We start from the raw sequence: 17,225 nt of genomic DNA on the forward strand, positions 1-17,225 counted from the left end.
CGAGATAGTAGTGTTGCCAGTCCTTCCCAATTATTACTTCCCATGACAAATTGGGAGTTACACTGACCAAAAGCATTCTAGCTTGCTCTTTTAAATTCCAATGTACCCAGGCTGTGGAGTAGGAATAAGAGTCCCCCTGGACACTGTTCATGTGCACCAGGTCATCCTTCTGTAGCTATCCAGGATCCCGTAGGGTCTCCCAGATTAGGGGTTGGGAGCACCCTAAATTTATTAGCCCCAACACTGTTTGGCCCCCTAGGACTACTGGAGCTACAAATGCTCAGCAACAGTTCTAGTCTGTTCTGCCAAAGAGATCCCAGAACTCTGCAAGCCACAGTCCGTGAAATCACACTCCCTGAGGGAGCACAAGCAGCTGACACATCCCAGCTTCCCGCAGCAGAAATAGATGACCATTTGATAACAGAAAGCACCTTAGCCTGCTCCAGGGAATGACTCCATGCTCTCCCCCTCTGACAGCCCTTGCAGTAGTTGCCGGATGCCTTCGGGGGTCTATCGGGTGGGTACCCCTCATTCTGGGACTACTCCAGGAGCTCCCAGCCCTGCTGCCCCAGGTTGATTCCTCAGGAGGTTGGCGTCAGTCTTCACTAGGCCTAGGTCACTCACATTGGACAGGCCAACTTTCTGACATAAAGTCCCCTGAGTTGGACGGCAGCTGTCAGTATGCTGGGTTGTGTTGGTGTACCCAGGTTTGAATGGTAGCCAGCAAAACCTGTAGATACTGTTTGAACAACACAGACTCTATGATCTCGGATGGAGAACAAAGCCAGTGGGTGGGCCAATTCTTTAGCTGCTGGGGCACAACCTAGGAGATCATGCCCCAAGTGAGAAAGTTTCTGTCTGGAACTGGCACCAGTAAATCTCTAGTGATACCCCCAGGGGATGAGAATGGTGACTTTCACGGTATCGTACTACTTTGCAGCTTCATCACCTGAGGCCCAGTAAGCCAACTGAGCTTCCCCAGAAACAAAAGGAGCTAATCACGCAACTCAGTTAGTCTCTTCCAACTGATGGGCAAGAGACATCTACTCAAATGTTACAAGGTACATCTCAGGATTATCAGTGGGTTCCAATCTGCAAAGGGCTGTGCCTGGCCCCGACAGCATCACTTCGGAATAGGACTGGCCATTTTTCCGCTTGAGCATAGCCACTGGTGAGCTGGAGCTGGTTCGCACCGGTTTGCGCAAACTGGTTGTTAAGTTTAGAAGCCGGTATAGAACCGGTTGTTAAAGGGCTGGGCAAACTCTGGCCCGCAGGACCGTCCTGTCCAGCCAGCCTGAGCTCTTGGCTGGGAAGGCTCCCCTTGAGAATCCCTTTTTACTCACCTGGTGGCGCTCCGGGTCTTTGGCGGCACTTTGGCACCGGGTCCTTCACTCGCGCCGGGTCTTTGGCGGCAGGTCCCTCAGGGCCGCCAAAGACCCGGAGCGACTGAAGGAACCGGTTCTTCAGATTTTAGCAGCTCATCACTGAGCATAACCTCTGGGAACTGCTGCTGCAGTAGCTCAAGGAGCACAGCTTGTTGCAACTGGGTAGTTCACCAGGCCTCCTCTTGTACTTCCAGGAAAAGTTGCTGGGACTCTGCCTGAACCTGCTGCTACTGAACCAGAGTCATACGCTCTCCTCCATGGACAGAAGGAGTCAATCCCACTTCTAGTACCAAGTTGTGCCAAGCAGGGTTGCTCCATAGTGCCCTCTGTGGGGCCAAACATGGTACTACAGGCACTCCGTGCCTTAGTCCACAAGTTTTGGAGTCCTGTTAGGCAGCCTATACTGTCAGCTCAGTGTCACTGTTTAAACAGTTAAATAAAAATAAACTCAGAATTTGCCTATCTAAGCCTTAAAATAAACAAACAAAACCTCAAAGGCAAGCACTTAATTGCAGCACTTGAAGGTAAGACCATGACCTGGCCCTAGGTTCTGAGCTAATACTGAGAAGCTCCTCCTGTGTCCCAGTCTCACTCAACTCTGCCTTCTTCTCAAGATCAAGCCTTCTTAATGGGCCTGCTGGCTCCTGATTGGTCAGTGTCTCCTCCTGGCCCTTCCCTCTGGAGGACTACTTTTTTTGGTAGGCTGGCCTGAGCAGAGAGGTGTCAGGATACTGGCGCCTCCAGCAGAAGGGTCAGGGAAGGCCAGATAGAGCTTGTCACAGACCTCTTTTGGAAGAAGTGCTAGAGGCATCTGAACAGAGAATCTGTTTAAGTCGGATTATCCTGATTAAATCCGTGTATCATTTTTCTATCTAAAGTTATGAATATTGGCTATGTATTTGTATCTCAAATGTGTTTGTTCCTGGGTGACACCTCACAAATAGATTTACATCAAGGCTACACAGCTATGTGTGGATGGCTCATTAAGAACACTTCAGTCTAATAATGGGCTCTCCCTGAGGATGCCTCAGACACCAAGGGGCCAACAGTCCCCCCATGTGAGTCAGCAAACCATGTAAGGACATGCAATATGCTCACGTGACCCTGGACTCCATCTTGGGCAGTAACTTTCCACAAACAGGGCTGTGGGCTTTGTTTGGGACAGTAAAATCCCATGGACGTCGCAGAGAATATAAAAAGACACCCGAGACATCTCCATTTTGTCTTCATTTCGTGCTTCTTTTCTCTGGACTGTATTTCTAACAAAGGCGCTCTAAACAAGGACTGATGACCCCCAATCTGTTTGGGTGATCCCAGAGAGACTTTTGCAAGCTAGCACTTCATTCCATTACTGCTGTGATCCTGATCTATGAATACTGAAAATCATTTATATGTATATGATGGGATAGAGGGAGCCTATACTGGAAGAATGGGCTCCACCTAAACCAAAGTGGATCCAGACTGCTGGCACTTAACATTAAAAAGGTTGCAGAGCAGTTTTTAAACTAAGAGATGGAGGAAAGTTGATTGTTGCAGAGGCGCACATGGATCGGACAGAGACTTCTATTAGAGGAGAATCTATTGATAGAGATTCTCTACGTTTTAGTCAGGAGGAGAGGATGGAAGAGGACAAAGTATGGGTCAGATCAGACAAGAAACATTCCTATAAAGAATCTGACACATCAGAAAAGGGCAGTCAAATAAACAGTGACAAGTTTTTTAAAATGCTTGTACACAAAGGTTAGAACTCTAAATAATAAGATGGGTGAACTAGAGTGCCTCGTGTTAAAGGAAGATATTGATATAATAGGCATCACAGAAACCTGGTGGAGTGAGGACAATCAATGGGACACAATCATTACGGAGTACAAAATATATCGGAAGGACAGAACAGGTCGTGTGGGGGGCGGAGTGGCACTATATGTGAGAGAAAATGTAGAATTAAATGAAATAAAAATCTTAAATGAATCCACATGTTCCATAGAATCTCTATGGATAATAATTCCATGCTTTAATAAGAATATAACAGTAGGGATCTATTATCGACCACCTGACCAGGACAGTGATAGTGACGATGAAATGCTAAGGGAGATTAGAGAGGCTATCAAAATAAAGAACTCAATAACAGTGGGGGATTTCAATTATCCCCATATTGACTGGATACATGTCACCTCAGGACAAAATGCAGAGACAAAATTTCTCGATACTTTAAATGACTGCTTCTTGGAGCATCTGGTACAGGAACCCACAAGGGAAGAGGCAACTCTCGATCTTGTCCTGAGTGGAGCGCAGGATCTGGTCCAAGTGGTAACTACAACAGGACCTCTTGGAAATAGTGACCATAATATAACAACATTCAACATTCCTGTGGTGGGAAGAACACCTCAACATCCCAACACTGTGGCATTTAATTTCAGAAAGGGGAATTATGCAAAAATGAGGAGGTTAGTTAAACAGAAATTAAAAGGTACAGTGACTAGAGCAGGGGTGGGCAAACTTTTTGGCCTGAGGGCCACATCGGGTTTCCAAAATTTTATGGGGGGCCGGTTAGGGGAGGTTGTGTCTTCCCAAACAGCCAGGCATGGCCCAGCCCCTGCCTCCTATCTGACTCCCCTCCCCCCCCCGCTTCTCACCCCCTGACGGCCCCCCCAGGACTCTTACCCCATCCACCACTCCCTGTTCCCTGTCCACTGACCCCCCCCAGACCCCCCACCCCTGGCTGCCCTCTGCTGCCCCATCCAACCCGCCCTCTCATTCCTGACTTGCCCCCCGGGACCCCTGCCCCATCCAACCCCCCTGTTCCCCGCCTTCTGACTGCCCTGACCCCAATCCACACCCCATTCTCTGACCACCCCCCTCAACTCCCCTGCCCTCTATCCAACCCCCCCGCCCCCTTACCGTGCCGCCCAGAGCACAGGGTCAGGCCGCGGCTCTGGAACTGTGCTGCCCGGCCGCCCAGAGCGTTGTGCTGGCGGCGCAGCGTGCTGAGGCTGCGGGGGAGGAGGGACAGCAGGGGAGGGGCTGGGGGCTAGCCTCCCGGGCCAGGAGCTCAGGGGCTGGGCAGGACAGGCCCGCGGGCCGGATGCGGCCTGCAGGCCGTAGTTTGCCCACCTCTGGGCTAGAGTGAAATCCCTGCATGCTGCATGAACACTTTTCAAAGACACCATAATAGAGGCTCAACTTAAATGTATACCCCAAATTAAAAAACACAGTAAAAGAACTAAAAAAGAGCCACTGTGGCTTAACAACCATGTAAAAGAAGCAGTGAGAGATAAAATGGCATCTTTTAAAAAGTAGAAGTCAAATCCTAGTGAGGTAAATAGAAAGGAGCATAAACACTGCCCAACTAAATGTAAAAAATGTAATAAGAAAAGCCAAAAAGGAATTTGAAGAACAGCTAGTCAAAAACTCAAAAGGTAATAACAAAATGTTTTTTTAAGTACATCAGAAGCAGGAAGCCTGCTAAACAGCCAGTGGGGTCCCTAGACGATCGAGAGACAAAAGGAGCACTTAAAGAGGATAAAGTCATCGCAGAGAAACTAAATTAATTCTTTGCTTCAGTCTTCACGGCTGCAGATGTTAGGGAGATTCCCAAAACCTGAGCTTTTGTAGGTGACAAATCTGAGGAATTGTCACAGATTGAAGTGTCACTAGAGGAGGTTTTGGAATTAATTGAGAAACTTAACAGTAACAAGTCACCGGGACCAGATGGCATTCACCCAAGAGTTCTGAAAGAACTCAAATGTGAAATTGCGGCATTATTAACTATGGTTTGTAACCTGTCCTTTAAATCAGCTTCTGTATCCAAGGACAGGAAGATAGCTAATGTAACACCAATATTTAAGAAAGGCTCTAGAGGTGATCCTGGCAATTACAGACCGGTAAATCTAACGTCAGTACGGGGCAAATTAGTTGAAACAATAGTAAAGAATAAAATTGTCAGACACATAGAAGAACATAAATTGTTGCGCAAAAGTCAACATGGTTTCTGTAAAGTGAGATCATGTCTTACTAATCTATCAGAGTTCTTTGAGGGGGTCAACAAGCATGTGGACAAGGGGGATCCAGTGGACATAGTGTACTTAGATTTCCAGAAAGCCTTTGACAAGATCCCTCACCAAAGGCTCTTATGTAAATTGTCATGGGATAATCGGGATGATCCTTTCATGGATTGAGAACTGGTTAAAAGACAGGGAACAAAGGGTAGGAATAAATGGTAAATTTTCATAATGGAGACGGGTAACCAGTGGTGTTCCCCAAGGGTCAGTTCCTAGGACCCATCCTATTCAACTTATTCATAAATGATCTGGAGAAAGGGGTAAACAGTGAGGTGGCAAAGTCTGCAGATGATACTAAACTGCTCAAGATAGACCAAAGCAGACTATGAAGAACTTCAAAAAGATCTCACAAAACTAAGTGATTGCATAACAAAGTGGAAACTTAATGTGGATAAATGTAAAGTAATGCACATTGGAAAAATAACCCCAACTATACATACAATATGATGGGGGCTAATTTAGCTACAACTAATCAGGAGAAAGATCTTAGAGTCATTGTGGATAGTTCTCTGAAGATGTCCATGCAGTGTGCAGCGGCAGACAAAAAAGCAAACGGGATGTTAGGAATAATTAAAAAAGGGATAGAGAATAAGACGGAGAATATCTTATTGCCCTTATATAAATCCATGGTACGCCCACATCTTGAATACTGCGTAGAGATATGGTCCCCTCATCTCAAAAAAGATATACTGGCATTAGAAAAGGTTCAGAGGAGGGCAACTACAATGATTCAGGGTTTGGAACGGGTCCCATATGAGGAGAGATTAAAGAGGCTAGGACTTTTCAGCTTGGAAAAGAGGAGACTAAGGGGGGATATGATAAAGGTATATAAAATCATGAGTGGTGTGGAGAAAGTGAATAAGGAAAAGTTATTTACTTGTTCCCATAATATAAGAACTAGGGGCCACCAAATGAAATTAATGGGCAGCAGCTTTAAAACAAATAAAAGGAAGTTCTTCACTCAGAGCACAGTCAACCTGTGGAACTCCTTGCATGAGGAGGCTGTGAAGGCTAGGACTATAACAGGATTTAAAAGAGAACTGGATAAATTCATGGAGGTTAAGTCCATTAATGGCTATTAGCCAGGATGGGTAAGGAATGGTATACCTAGCCTCTGTTTGTCAGAGGGTGGAGATGGATGGCAGGAGAGAGATCACTTGATCATTACCTGTTAGGTTCACTCCCTCTGGGGCACCTGGCATTGGCCACTGTCGGTAGACAGGATACTGGGCTGGATGGACCTTTGGTCTGACCCACTATGGCCATTCTTATGTTCTTATCCTTTAATCATTCAATAACCCACTTTTCCTTCTTTTTTATATTATTAAACCTTTAATTTTTAGCTACTAAAGGATTAGCATCAGTGTGATTATTGGGTAATATCTGAATTATATATTGATCAGGCTAAGAGGCTGATCCTTTGGGATTGGAAGGACCCTACATCTGATTAAATTGTTTTCAGTAACCACTCATCATAAAGCCCAGTGTGTCTAGGTGGTGAGCCAAGGACTGGAAAGCCTAAGGAGATCGCATTTTTGACTTCTTGTTAACCAGTGTGGTGATACAGAAATTCATTCTTCTTACTGGCTCGGTATAATCTAATGATAGACTAACTACCAATTTTGGGTGAGTCTGCCTTATTTCACAAGAGTCTATCCTGAATTTGGCATTCTTAGCTGTGACCCATTGAGGCACGGTGAGACCCCCGAAAGGGAGAAAACATGGATAGTGACATGGCCAGAGGGCCAAACCAGGAAGAGGGCATTGAGGTTCCTGAGACTACAAGGGGGGCTGCAGGTGAATGCAGAGACAAAGTGATGGTGTGCAAACTAAGGAGGGGGAGGGTTGTCGGCCTCGAGCAATGCTCAGAGTGACCAGGAGAAGGCACCAGCCCAGTGGTGAGTGATGTGCCCTGACACACCTCCGTAGTCAAGGTCAGGGATGGAAAAGGAGTGGGAAAGGGCACACCCTGAAAATGTTGATTGGTCTTTCCAACAGTTCACTCAGGAAAGCACCTTTGCAGGTATGTGAATTGGAATCCAGAGAATACTTGATTGGATGATACACAGACTTCAGCCATCCCTGTAAGCATCTGAGGTGAAGACTGTTTGATGCTGATCTCTACTTGATCTCTGGAATAGTCACAGACAACTCAATTGTCCAGGTAAGGGAATACCTGAATGCCAATGTTTCTGAGGTGAGCTGCTCCTACTGCCATGCATTTGGTAAACACCCTTAGGGCAGATGACAGACCAAAAAGGAGGACAGTATATTGGCAATGAAGGCCTACAAACTTCAGGTACTTTCTATGGCTTGGATGGGTTGTCAAATGAAAGCAGGCATTTTGGAGATTGAGAGCAGCATACCAGTCACTGGAATTGAGAGATGGAATGACGGATGTCAGGGGAGCATGGAGCTGAAGCTCTTGGTCTAACCTCAACACTGAGCAGATCGTGAGGAATGTTCTTAGAGACACTTCAGTGGCCTTTTTAAGACATGAAGTGCTCTTTTTGGATTTTGTGACAGATTTAGGTCTCAATTCTTTGTGAAAGGAACCCAGAGACAAGGAGTACTTCCTCTTTTCACAGTGGAAGGATTAAGCTTTTTCAGATTTTTGAGAGAAGTGGAGAGGCACTTCCAGCAGGACTGGTATGGGATTTTATGATCTCAGACACTTCGCAAGAGGGGCAATGAGTAAACTCCAGAGGTCCTGGCATAACCTCTCAGTCTGAAAGGAAGAGATCTCTGTTTGCAGGGTGCAGAAAAAAAAACTCATAAAATGATTAAACAATAAAGAATTGTTAAAATGGGTATTACTGTCTCACTATTTGCACTTGTGAATGATCTGTTTACAAAAGAGAAACATCTCAATATGAGAGGGAAAATCATGACAGAGCACAAGGAGTTTCTCACTGCCTCTGGCTGCTTGTTAGAAGAACAGAAGGAGAGGTTGGAGCGGGTCACCCTGTATACACTTGCCTGGGGCCATGAGGAAGTGCAGAAAGTATTTTCCACCCTGACAGGTATTGCTACAGAGAACTGTCTGGCTCAGTTGCACTGGACATAAACACATCTAAGTGGAAGAGATGTGCAACCACTCAAAGAAGAATTAATCTTTTTTTAAAAGGTGGGAGGAGGAGACACTCTTCAGAACGATCCACTGATTTTAAAAAAATGGTTTCAAATATTTTTTTTAAATAACACTGTAATAAAGCAAACATGCTGCTAATAAGAGAAAGATAAGAATATTTAATTAAAATTAAGCAACTATGGCTCAGAAATGCTTAGTTACCCAAGCCAGAGTACTGTAACAGTCTAGAATATGAAGACAAATCTGAATGGGCAGACTATTTATGGACAAGTCTCTAATTTTCTCATACATGTTATCCTCTGAATAATTACTTGGTCCATAACATCTTTGTTCAGTTTCCATGCCCACGACAACTTAATGTTTCAAACCAAGATTTATTAACTATATATTGTGGATTGAATTTATAAAATAAAGTAAATTATAAAAATACAAAATCTTACTTGGCATCTTGTAAAAAAGTCTTTTTCCACTGCCATCATTGGTCTGTAAATATTTACTGTCTGAAGACCAGTCCATATGAGTGATGAAACTTACAGATCCAACACATTCCCCAACTTTTTTGTACCGCTGAACACCACCATAAATATCAACAGAGCTGTCATTGGAGCCAACAGCAAGGAAAGTCCCATCTGGTGAATATTTTAATTCATGAATGGCTTCTTTCCTGTCTTTAATATGAACAACCTCTGTCATATCCCTGTAAGGGAGAAAGAAAATGTGTCACAAGCACAATAAAGAATATCATCTTGTTGTCAAGCTCACTGTTTCAAGAATGTGCCTGACAAAATTTTCTTCTGAATTCAGAAATTTACTATTCCTTGTACAAATGGACTTGTCTTAATATGCTTTCAGAGTAACGACTAGACATAAATAACCTGTGAACCTGTGTTTAAAATTTAAGTTTAAATGCTTTCTTAGCATGTTTTCTACATAAAACAAAACGGAAATATGCACAGATTACTTAAGAAAAAGTTTATAATTTATTTATAATTTTCTAATCTTTGTACCTACCTGACTCGAAGTACAGTGAAAGAGCCATCCTTCATGCCAAGTGCAAGATGGATTCCATCAGTACTAATAGCTGCACAGCGAATTGGTTCTTCCATATTGCACCGTGCAATCAATGCATGGTCTATTAGGCTCCAAATTCTAAAATAAAATATTAAATAAAATCATGTAAGGAATGGCTGTTTTCTGATTAAAAAAAGTGAAGATTTCAACTTCATAGAATATATTCTGAATGCAGCACTACACCTATATTCCAAAGTCATTTGCTATCAACAACTTCCAAAACTAACAAAGTTACAAGCTTTGCATACAGCAATGAGTGTTTGTACATTTAAGAGTACAATTGAGTACCTAATTCGTGAATCTGCAGAGACAGACGCATTTTGTTTGAAAGAACAGTACTTATTTGTAAAACCTGAATTTTCTATTGCTTAAAGTGTATACTATTCATTTAGTTAAAGATTACTGAATGAACAACTGAAAATTTTACAACACAAATGCCTCCCTTTCTATTAATTATTTATCATTCACAATGTAGCACAACTTTCTGCATGTGACCAGATACCAATATAATTTCTAACTTATACTAAGCATGCCTTTTCAAGCATGGAATTTTACAATAGCATGTCAATTAATTTTTTATTATATTAGTGTAACTCCTAGCAGATTAGCAAAAAATGACACTACACTTAATCTGAAAAATGTTTAAAAAAACTATGTAAAGGAGAATAATTTACTAGGATTTATTGGACTGTAGCCTTATTTAACAAATATAGATACATTAAGTTACATTAAGTAAACAAAAATGTCACAAGTCTGAAATGCAATTCTATCACATTTAAAAAAAACATGATGTAAATAAGAATTATAAGGTACTGTACCATATCAGCACAAAAGAAGGCATCTCAGTAATGCCTGATATAGTTTGGACAAAAGGTTCACTAAAGACATCAGTCAAAATTATTTAACTTGGGAGTTGTGGATGCTTCGCAGCACCTCTGAAAGTTAAATCACTTCTTAGATACTCAGATATAAATTTAGGTGCGTAACTTTAGTTACCCAAGTTTGAAAATTTTGGCACTCATCTTATTTACTAACATTGAAATTATGAAAGTAATCCCTTTCACCATTTGAGTTCAAATTAAGGCCTTGATTTCCATTTTGAAAACTACCCATTTCTGCCACTGTTTTCAGACCGCCATCAGCAAAGTAATCAGTATTTAGAGTTAAAGAATAAATTATGTTGGTTCAATATCACAATATGACATGCCATAAATCATTTTGCATTTTTACATTTTAATTGTTTTTCTAAAGATGAGGTCTCATCTATAAAGCTATATATAATCTGGGTGGGGAGCTTTAGTTTGGTGTATTATTGTTGGTCATTTTGTTGTTGGGGGGGGGGGGGGAGGGTGTTGTTGTTGTTGCTAACCTGACTGATCGGTCATCACTTCCAGTCATGGCCAATGGTTTTGTAGGATGGACTGCCAGAGCCCACAGCTCTCCTTCACAGTGCCCCTGCATGATCAGGAAAGGCTTATTGCGTTCATGCACAACAATCTCAAAAATTTCACTGTCTTGTGTCCCAACTAGGATATGGTCTCCTCGCCAGCACACACTTCTCACAGACAGACCTATGGGAAAAATATATATATAGGCACTTTGTTATGAACCACTTAAAATTTCACACAGATAGCATAACTGTCAAAACCTTAAAAGAAAGAAAACAACCAGAAATTAACCGGCATAATAAATACCATCTTATTCTTTCAGCCATGGACAGACTTTTTACCACCGCAGACCACACATCCATCACTACCTTAGGGATGCCAGCCTCCACCTCTTGCATTGCCATACATCTAATAGAAAGAGTGAGTCTTGCATATTGGAGAGCAAAGTAAAGAAAGGTGTAGTCAAATCTTAACATAACAAAAGCATCATCCAGCACATTGACATTTGCACATAAAAGTGTATGTTTTAATCCATCTAATTCCTAAACATATATAGTAATATACTGAATATGAGTCACATACTCCAACTACTAATCAAAGAGCACACTCATATTTCTGACGGAGCTGGCAGAGACTACATGAACGACATCAACAGAGATATCAATGGGATGTGTTATTCTTAGCTTTCATAAGAATTACAGGTAAGCAGAAAGTTAAAGTTAAAGGACAAGTGTCCTTTCATCTCACAAGCTGGTCTACTCAAGGTTGCCCTCCATCATCAACAAAACAACCAGTGTATCATCTGATTATCAGAAGACGCTAATCAAGTTGAAAGAGTGAAAAATAGATCCTACTGGCAACAATATACAGTATACAATATACAGTGGGCTTGGGGACTGGTCTGCATATTTTGTATCTAAACATGTATCCTAATTTTCAGTGAAGTTGAGCACCCACAAGTTACACTGAGTTGAGGGCAGTTAGAGGTGACCAGCTATTCTGAAAACCAGATCACTTTTATTTATTTCCTTGAATATGGATTTAGGTGCCTAACTCTAGGCATGCCAAAATTCTTAAATTTTGGCTTTAGTCGATAGTTTCTACTATACAAGCAACTTTTCCAGTTTCAGGTAAGCATTCCCGCCTTTTCTCACTCCTGCTTTTTCGCAGTCCTTTTGGCAGGGAGCATCAGAGAGGGAGTTTGCCCAAGGATTTTTGTAGGCTCCAAGATGGCATCATTAATTGGTAAAATCACTCAAGCAGGACACACAGTATTCAAAATATCCACTAACTTGTGTGGATTGCCCTGGACTAGTGCTACCTGAATACCAAGGGAGGTGGCTATATTTTTCATAAGTTCCTGTTATGTTATATAATCATCCAAAAATGGGGAGAATCATTCAGAGACAGTGGTCTCATCCAGGGAGAAACAAATGGGTAGATAAGCACTGTAGTGTACCTCTGTTCTGCAGTCTTTGAACTGGAAGCAACTGAAAGAAGCACATCCTCTGCTTACTGGGTACTGGGATCGGTACCGAGACTGGTATCAGGTACAGTATATCGCCTTGATGGAGATTTATGGAGATTTATTGGTACATGGTGTGATGTTATATGATTAAAATATAACCATGTAGATCATTGTTGCTACCACTGTCATATAATTGCAACAAATCTTGTACAAAGTGTGTCAAGTAAGGTGTCAATAGAAAAGTTATGGTCTGCTGAATATGATTATCCTATTTTTATGCATGTACCCTTTTTGTATCTGAAGTTATGAATATTGATTATGTACCTGTATTTCAAATATGTTTGCTCCAGTGGTATCACCCACAGGGTAATTTTCATCCAGTCTGGCCAGCATATTGTGAAGGGACTATTCAAATTGAATGGCCCACCAAAGAACACTTAACTCACAATGGACCACAGAAGAGGCTTATCCACACCTGATGGACTTTCTTGTGAATGTTCTAGAGTATGGATAATGGCCTCTGCTATGACTCAGCGAAGCATGCAACGGCATGTGACTAGATCATGTGACCAGATCATGTGACACTAAAAGCCATCTTGTTACCTGTATTTTTCCACAAACTAAATGAGTCACGTAGCCCAACTTCTAATCAAAGGGCACACTCATATTTCTGACGGAGCTGGCAGAGACTACATGGGACTGAGGACCTTCCAATCATTTGGGAGCAACCAGAGACTTGACTTAAGCCAAGTAGTTTATTTCATCACTGCTTCAAGCCTGATCCAAGGACCTTGTAATTATTGTATGTATTTGATTCCTTTAACCAATTTTAACGCTCACCTCTTTCTTTCTTTTTATAAATAAACCTTTAGATATTAGATACTAAAGGATTGGCAACAGCGTGATTAATGGGTAAGATCTCAGTTATATATTGACCTGGGTATGTGGCTGGTCCTTTGGGATCAGAAGAACCCTTTGATTGATTAAATTGGTTTTAAATAACCACTAATCATTAAGTCTAGTGTCTGGGTGTTGAATCCAGGACTGGAATACCTAAGGAGGTTGCATTTCTGACCTCTTGTTAGCCAGTGTGGTAAGACAGAAGTTTAATTTTGTTGCTGGATTGGTTTGTCTTATGGAAGAAAAATCACCAGTTTTGGGGTGTATCTGTCCTATTTCTCAGCAGCATGTTCTGAATTTGGTATTCTCAGTTGTGACCCACTGAGGCACGGTGACACATGGTCTAGGCAATGAGGACCTAGAGTCCAGAGGAACCCCGCAAGAATTTCCAAAAATACCACTGTTGGACCTGATATGGTACCAGGGACCAGCTGCAAGACATCCTGTCCCTGGACCTGCTCCTATAAGAATGATGGTACCGAGATTTTGATTTGTATGAAGAGGAACCAGGAGAGGCTCTAGTCCTTCTGTAATGAGATACTAATGAAACTCCTCCCATATCAGCAATGAATCTAAAACTGAGAGGGAAAGAAGGTCCCTGACTGCAACACAGGTCTCAGGTGTTGTTGTACCAAGAGCGTAGTGTGTACCTCAGATGAAATCAAAGCTGTTAAAGGTCCCGGCAATAGAGTCAGTCTCAATGGTACTGAAAATGGTGCCAGAAGCAACAACTTGACATTGGTAAACAACAAATGTGACACTGGGGGATGTTTAGCTAGGGCTGGCTTATTTCTAAACTCAGTACCAGACTTTTTTCTGCGAGTCTCTGTCAGTGACCTGGCTCTCAAAAAGGAATTGGGCTTCTTCTGGCTAGGGGCATTCAAAGTATCCATCTTCTGTTGTTTACACAGTACCAAAGAAGGAGAATGCCTTCTGTCTGGTTCCCTTTGATGAGGGATCCCTCCAAGTCCAGGAGTGCACTTTGAGATAGAGTAGAATGTGAACCCCCATGTACCGAGAGGCTGGGTTCCAAGTGAGGATGCAAAGCTGCCTCTATCAGGATATGGTGAAAATGAACTTACCTCAACTTCTTGGCCCTGGTCTTAAACCCTTTACAGAGAGGGCACTTCTGCCTTACATGACCCTCTCCTAAATACTTTAAACATCTGGAATGAGGGTTGATAACTGGTATAGGTATGTTACAGTCAGAATAGAGTTTAAATCCTGGGGATTTAGGCACACTCCTGTACTGAGCTTTAAGCCTGAAGCATATTTTATATATATATATATATATATATATATATAAACTAGACAAATTTCTAAAACAAGTACCATAAGCTATCACTATAATCAACTAACAAACTATGTACAATAGAAACTAGAAACAATTTCTCTAAGAGAAGGGGAAAAGTGTGACAAGCACACACATTCTCCCATTACCAACTACGAACAGTAAAAAGGGACCGAAGGGGATTTTCCCCTTTATACCCTTAGTTAGCAGCATGAGTGTGCAGAGGGTGCAGGCACTATCCCAACAGGTAGTGCTCTGAGAAAAAAAGTTCTCTAACTGCGGTGCACTGGCATGCACACACCTAAAGTGAAATGGACATGTGCAAGCACACAAAAAATAAACTATGTACCCTCTGCATGGAGTTCTCTTTAGGGGATGCTCAGGACTCAGGTCTAGATGGCCTGCTTCTTCCGGGAGGCAAGTTGAGAGAGGAAGATAAGTGGGAGAGAGGCCCCCACCCTCCAACTTAATAAAAATATCTAGAGGAAATTCCACAAATGGAATATTGTGGAGTTTTCCAACCTCACCCAAGGGCTCCTCCCACATATTTTCCCAACATGGAGAATATAATTGGGCTCAATAGCTTCTGTTGTTATTACTGCTACTATTTTGGAAATGACAGGGAAAAACAGCAAAGAACAAACTAGGGGAAATCTGTCTAACACCCACCCCTGGAAAGCTCTTAAAAGTGTTTTGGTGGTTAGTTGTGTTGTTGGTAAACCACTCTTTGAATTTAAAAATAAAACTTCTTTGTTGTATACAATAAGCTAACAAATACGAGATTATCTGATGTCAATTGGAAAATGTAATATAACCGAAGAGTCATTTTGTGAAGTAGGATATCTTTAAATTAGCCTTTGGGAATAGTCAGATGCTTGTGGAAGACAAGAGTTTTAGCCAGATAAAAAAGGTGAAAGTTGACAACACAATCATCTTGGTACACTTGATGAAGTAGGGCTTGTCTACACAGTAACTTAGTCTGCACCAGCTGAGGTATAAATTGTAATGCACATCAACGTTGCCCACACTAATTGGCCTGGCCCATGTTGATCCTAGCACACCAGAAGTTCTTCAGTGTGTGTTAATGTAGTCCTGTTTCAAACAATAACATTATCGCACAGTAGGGAACTTTTAGTGCATACCAGTAGGGTCCACATGAGCCAGTTAGTGTGCGACATGCTGGTGCAAAGTAAAAAATACACCCCCGCTATTGTACACTAAAGCACCTTAGAGACTAAACAGCAGCAAAACAACAATTTTAAGAAAGCTGGAAATGAAAAGTGGCAGAAATACTTAATTCTGCTTTTGAACATCCAAATGAATTTGATGAGGGAATGAAAAACCCTCAATAATAAGGGCTTTGAAGAGCACAGAATTATTAAAACTTCTCAATAGGAGTGGTGAGACTAATATTCACTGTCTCCTAGTGCCCAACCCAATGCACTTTCCTCGAGGTGAATGTGACTTTTAATGAGGGAAAGCAGGAGCAAAAAGGCCTGCACCAGGATCCATCCAGAAGTTCAGGTCTGCGTGGCTGCCTCAGAACAATATAGAAAGCTCAGTGAAGCCTGGGATCAAATGCAGTGCAGTTGGAACATTCAGAAAATTATGGGGTAAACTGATAAATTCTACTGAGCATGTACAAATGGTGACTTTTTGCAGATTATAATTCTTCCAAATCCTGGACAGAGATTTTTACAACTACCAGCAAGATGCAACTCTGCCAAATGTCAAGATTTTGCCTTTGTTGCAAATCACAGATGTGCTATAGTTGTTCAAAAACAGAAATTTTTCTAACATTTTTAAAATGTAGCTTTGCCACTAACCTAATTCTTAAAAATGGCCAAACAGTTTTTTCTCAATTCTCCCCCGCCCCCCCAAAAAACTTTTTTTAAATTTAACAAGAGACAATTCACAACAAGAAGTGTTTGGCGACCTCAATACAGAAGTCAGTACTGCACTACTTACGTTTTTCTTTTTCTAAAATAGAAAGATGTGTAATTTTGTTAGAGCTGAAAACAACACTTGAATTAGAGAAATCACTGGGAGAAAAAGAGGGAAGATATTTTCTAATAAGAAGTTTTTTAGAAGGGAAAATAGTGATAACTGAAATTCAGAGACAATTGTCATATTATTTTGAATATTAGTTGCGTTTTCAAAAGGAGAGATAATAGTAGAAAATTTTAATGTTAAAATTGATTCAATAATATACAGATCTACTTAAAATCTAACTCAGAGCACTGTAACATATCTTAAGAATCAAATTAGAAATAATGGGTTAACAAAAGCTTGGAGATGGAAACACAGAAGAGAACAACCATACTTTTTTCATTAATTCTTACCAAATATACTTAAAATTAGATTACCTCTTTCTAACTCAAAGGTGAAAATCTAATAATAAAGACATTACTTGGAACCCAGATTGGGCTTTAAATGAGAACTTAATACATTATTATAGGATGTAATAATAAGTAATACTGAAAAAAAACTAAACAATATTTTGAAGCAAATATTCCTGGAGGCATATCCCATAACATAAAGTGGGTATCAGAAATAATTAAACAACATGTTTT

The 17,225-nt window shown here is 41.5% G+C and overlaps 1 protein-coding gene across 2 annotated transcripts in view; it reads right to left on the reverse strand.

Moving 5' to 3' along the window:
- The window catches only part of EML5 (EMAP like 5), a 305,038-nt gene that overhangs the window by 179,377 nt on the left and 108,436 nt on the right, over positions 1–17,225 (reverse strand). For both annotated transcript variants that reach the window (XM_074956087.1, XM_074956085.1), the window contains exons 7-9: positions 10,975–11,176; positions 9,546–9,683; positions 8,975–9,231 (exon numbers count right to left, since the gene is read on the reverse strand). In XM_074956087.1, the coding sequence (XP_074812188.1) occupies positions 8,975–9,231; positions 9,546–9,683; positions 10,975–11,176 (597 nt within the window). The remainder of the gene's footprint in view (positions 1–8,974; positions 9,232–9,545; positions 9,684–10,974; positions 11,177–17,225) is intronic.

This window comes from Natator depressus, chromosome 6 (assembly GCF_965152275.1).
Source record: "Natator depressus isolate rNatDep1 chromosome 6, rNatDep2.hap1, whole genome shotgun sequence".
Taxonomy (NCBI): Eukaryota; Metazoa; Chordata; order Testudines; family Cheloniidae; genus Natator; species Natator depressus.